The sequence below is a fragment of the Pseudonaja textilis genome, chromosome 2 (assembly GCF_049901715.1).
Source record: "Pseudonaja textilis isolate UNSWEBS1 chromosome 2, rPseTex1.2, whole genome shotgun sequence".
In the NCBI taxonomy this organism is placed as follows: Eukaryota; Metazoa; Chordata; class Lepidosauria; order Squamata; family Elapidae; genus Pseudonaja; species Pseudonaja textilis.
The window spans coordinates 182,824,094-182,829,333 of NC_141991.1; the positions used below are offsets into that span (position 1 = coordinate 182,824,094).

General features: G+C 42.0%; 1 protein-coding gene across 1 annotated transcript in view; it reads right to left on the reverse strand.

Moving 5' to 3' along the window:
• Positions 1 to 2,355, reverse strand: part of ACER2 (alkaline ceramidase 2) — a 21,538-nt gene extending 19,183 nt beyond the window's left edge. Inside the window, exon 1 of the mRNA XM_087926570.1 lies at positions 1,935 to 2,355. Within this exon, the coding sequence (XP_087782696.1) occupies positions 1,935 to 2,042 (108 nt within the window). The 5' untranslated portion in view covers positions 2,043 to 2,355. The remainder of the gene's footprint in view (positions 1 to 1,934) is intronic.
• Between the last annotated feature and the right edge of the window lie 2,885 nt (positions 2,356 to 5,240).

Sequence of the window (5,240 nt, forward strand, 5' to 3'; positions counted from 1 at the left end):
TATTCATAACTTTGGAACTTTTCTGTCATCCTTCTGATTTTACATATTTCGTATTATAAAAAAAAACCCTCAACAATTGTGATCAAGCTGCATTTAAACTGATCAGAAACGAACTAGATTAACTTAAGCAGGTCCAAACATTTACAACTAAATGTTCACAACATGCTAAACTTGGTTATCGTTTTGGGTGGCATAGTGTACTATGTTTAGTTTAGTAAGCGTTAACATCAGTTTAGTAAGCGTTATGCTTCAATATATTCTGCAGACCCAAAATAAGGGGGATTAATTCAATAACCAGATTAATTGTGCTGTGTGAATGTGGTTACCTAAGACCCAAATGTAACTATTACTGTAATAAGGTGTAATAAGGTATAAAATCAAATGAAGTAACTGTTCTCTGCTGCCTTTTAAAAAATGGTTTTGCCATTTAGCCTGGGCCCTGGTATCATGGATGAGCCCATTTTGGGGTTTCCCTTGAGTGTTTCCACTGCTATTTCTGTTGTTTTTAATTTTGATGGGTTTTGTTTTTTCTGTTTTTCGTTGTTAGGCCACCCAGGGATATGTATAAGCAATGTACAACCTGCTAAATAAATACATTCCTCTTTGCATGCCTTATTCCAGTTGATTCCTCAAATCTTAGCCACTTTAGGAAGCTGTGGATCTTCAAATCCCAGAATCCTGCAGCCTAGGAGTTGAGATCCAAAGCACTTTGTAAAAAGTTTTACTAAAGTTTGAAAACTGCTGGTCTATTCAAAGTTTACGCATAGCAAAAACCTCATAGAATTCTATTGCAATTGATAAATAATAATAATAACAACAACAACAACAACAACAACAACAACAACAACAACAACAATAATAATAATAATAATAATAATAATAATAATAGTAAAGACCTACAAATAGAAATAGAATGACTATGGCAAAGGCAAGCAAGGGTAGTACCAATAGTAATAGGCACCCTTGAGTGCACTCCCAAAACAACTGGACCAGCACTTGAACCACACAGGCATTGACAAATTTGCCATCAGTCAACTGCAGAAGGCAGCTTTACTTGGAACAGCTTCCATCTTGCCGGGATATCTGTAACACCATCAAACATCCAGATTTGCCTATCCCAGGTCCTTGGTAAGGACTCGATAAGTAGACAAAAATGCCAAACCCAGTCTGAATATCTGGCTGACTGTGTGAAGAATGATGATGATGATGATGAAACGTAGGACCTGGCAGCAACCCGTATCAACCATTAGCATTAGTTAATATTATTTCTGATATATTTTTAAATATTCAGTTGACTGAGTTTCATGTTTAATGAATAAAAGATAATAATGAGGATGATGATGAAGATAATAATACTTGGTTGATACCTAGGATGCTGGCAGCAACCCATATCAACCCTCAGTGCCAGTCAATGATATTTGTGATACATTTTGAAATGTTCAGTTGACTGAGTTTCACGTTTAGCGAATAAAAGTTTATTATAATAATAAAGGCACCGGACGACCTTAACATCCTCACAGGTTAAAATCGTGGCTCTCTAGCAGAGTCAAGCCAGGAAATCGTGGTTTGCAAACCCCAAATGGCACATTTCGAGCTACAAACCTTCTTCCACCACGTTACACGGAGCAGTCAGGGCAACACACACGCATACACACACATAGACCACCTGATGCAACCAGGTCCCTTTTCTTTTTTCCAGCCCATCAAAAGCAAGCGAGGAGCTTCCAACCGGGCCATTCCCAGGAGCGGCTGCTCCCAGGCCCGGCTTAGCGTGCATAGCAACGCAACTTTTTTTTTTTTTTTTTGCAAAAACCCTTCCAAAACCCAGCGCAAAACGCAGCGCCGCGCTCTCTCCCCGCTTCCTTTTGGCAAAAGCCGAGAGATGCGCGGGACGGTTTGCTCCCAAGTTTTTGTGTTGTTGTTTTTTTACGCACCGTGTTGTAAAACTCGGCGATGATGGGCACGATGGTGTAGTTATCCTCGCACCAGTCCAGTTCGGAGCTGCCCGCCCGGAGATGATCCCACAAGAGGAGGGCGATCATGGCCAAAGACCTTGTTAAGGACCGGGCTGCTACCCCGCAGGACAAACGCCGCCAAACGGTCCTCCGGCACCGGCTCGGCTCGGCTCAGCCCCAGCTGCAGAAATCATTCAAAAAAGCCCCCACCCACCCCTCGCCCTCACAACCCCCGCGCGCGACAAGCTCGCCGCCTGAACTTTTTTTTTTTTTTTTTTTTGGCTGCCTTTGCCCGACTCGGGGAAGCGTTCCGACGTTTTCACCTTTGCGCGCCTCTCTCCCTCTGTCTCTCTCTCTCTCTCTCGGCTTTTACACGGCAGCGGCGCACACGCCTCCTTCCCAGCTGATCCAGCGGGGGCCGTCCCCAAACTCGCGCCTGCGCAGCGGGGGCCTCCATGTCACGTGCTCTGTTCTTCTTCACCCGTTGCCCTTCATGCGTCGAAACGCGCGAATTCTAGTCCAGGGGGTCTCCGACCATGGCAACTTTAAGCCTGGCGGACTTCAACTCCCAGAATTCCCCAGCCAGCATTGGCTGGCTTGGTTTTGCTGGCTGGGGAATTCTGGGAGTTGAAGTCCGCCAGGCTCGAAGCGGGGTGCAAAAAAATAAAATAAAAAATGCGGTTAACTCGACTTTAGGAGGCCTCGGGCCTTTTTCTGTGTTTATCTTTGGGCACAGGAACCTTGGTCCATTTTAGCCGCCCTGGCTTGCAGTTGGAACCCGTTTCTTTTAAAATGTTTTTTTTTTAAATACTTTTCTTCTTCCCGTTTCTGTGCCATCAAAACTATAATTTATTTTCCTACATGGGAGGGGAGACTTGAACTCCAAAAGGAACCGCTCAAAAGAGTTGTGTGGCCTTTGTGCAGTGCAAATGATACTTCAGGGAGCATGTTTCTTATTGTGTGGAGGAAACGATAAAAAATTGGAAACAATTCCGTTGCATGTATTTGAAAGGCCAAGTTCGTGGTTTTTGGGTGTTCCCTGCAGATGAAGAACTCGCCCAAACTTCTGGAAGATGCCAGAAGCAGAAGGGGGAAATGTTGCTGCTGCCTGCCATGACATGGTTTGCATCTACAGGGGAATCTCTGGAAATAAAAATGCAACCAAAAAAATTATTTTCTTGTCTTTTTCATCCTGCCCTAACGGATTTATACATGGGGTGGCTATTGCATTCACAGTTTATTTCCGGTCATAAGGGAGCATTCGCTTCCACGAAGGTCCTGATTTTACTATATAGAGCAAGCGGCTTCTTCAGCTCTTCCAATGAACATGAGAAAATATTTGTATTATATATTATTTCCCTCACTCCTAGCTAGTAGATCCGATTCATCAGCCATCCAGAACAAAATGGAACAAGTGGGCTATAGCTACATCGACTTATGACAGTCATATGGTCATAAATCATGCAGGTCATTAAGTGAGGGACCTATCTAATTAATGCTAGTAATTAGCAGACTGGTTGGGGCAACAGGTTTTCCAAGCCCAGAAAATTGCATATAGAGTCCAAGAAAATAGCTTCTTTGTTGCTTCTACAGCAAAGGGAAAATGTCACCTGTTAATTCTGCAAGATAGCTGTGGTGAAAACATTTTTGCTTTTCACACTATTGGGGCTGCAGAGGATAAAATTCCATTTCTTCCATTGTGTGTCCCAATATTGAGGTAACATAAACAGAAGTTTCAGCAAGTAGCAATCTCTGGCTTTTTGTGGACTCAGAAGTTAACTAAAGTTAGTAATTAGAGGAGATGACAACAGGGAATTTTAGTGTAAATTAGATTCAGAAATTAAAAAAAAATCCTGAAAAAATGGCAGTGGAAAGCAATTTCCATACTCTCACCAAGAAAACTATGCAATTCTCAATTACCAGGAGTTCAGCTCAATTTAAGGGTGACTTCATTTTAACAGAGAGGGGGTAACTTTTCCCAGCATAACAAAATAACAATGGAAGTGACCAACTGCCCTAACAAATTTCCTGTCTTACAGGAAAAACTTCAGCACAAAAACATGATGTGTAGAAAATGACCAGGCTCAACCCAAGGGAGGGGTCAAAAACAGGGGTGGGATTCCAATTTTTTAACAACCGGTTCTGTGGGCATGGTGGGCGTGGCTTGGTGGTCATGTGACTGGGTGGGTGTGGCTTGGTGGTCATGTTATTGGCTGTGTGTGGCCAACTCAATATCACTCACATGGAGGCACACATCTCCTTGCCTGGCCTCTCATGACTGTGGGGATGCTGCAACAGTCATAAGTGTGAAAAATGGTCATGTCACTATTTTCAGTGCCATTGTAACTTTGAATGGTCACTCCACACAAGCAAAGTACCAGCAAAGGAGGGGGAAAAAACTCCAAAGAAGTTCCTGAGACAGGAAATCTAGTCCTGCCAAGAATGTAATAAGGGTTAACGGAGAGGCGGTTTCTGTAAGCAACATCAGAATGTTTCCTTCCTGCCTTCCTTACAGGATTAGGCCAGTAATTTCTTCTAACAACTGGTTTCCAAACTGCTTAGAATGTTAATAGGTCTAGCAAATAGGTGTGAACTGGTAGAATCCCACTCCTGGTCAAAAAGCATTATCAGTCTTGAGTTTCTTTGCCCTCACAAGAGATCTAAGTCTAGGCTATCTTGAATTCCTTATCTACCACTAAATTGCTTTGACTTTGAGTAGTCCAGATTCTTGTAGATAACTTAAGCTTGCCATAGACTTTTATACCCATTTGCATTACTGGATCTCCTGATTTCTCTGGCGCTTGGTAAGATGTTTATCAATATTTTCTGGTTTGGAAGAAACTTGACATTAACTACCACAAACTTCATAGTAATCTGGGAGTGCTATCTTCATAGGTGTGCCTTGGACGCTCCTGTTATTTCAGTTCTTTTGAAAGCCACAGGGTCCTGTAGCAATGCCATGCTGTCATGGAAGCAGTTAGTACCAATTATTTCCATCTAAATTATTCAGTTCTGTTTATATGACATCTTAGTATTTTTATGACACTAAGGTTTTAAAGAAGACAGGTTTTCTATGGCTTTTAATGTTTCACTGTTCAATGTTGAGTCAAAATGATTTTTTATTCTATTCATGACATATTTAAAAAAAGGAAAAATGAGACTGTCAGTTTAATCCCCTTCAGTATTTAATGCATATTAAATATTCATAGAGTAGACATCACTGACATAATTTTCCCTACTTGAAATGGTAGAAAGCTGTGCGTAGGAATAAAAGAAAAACGCCAA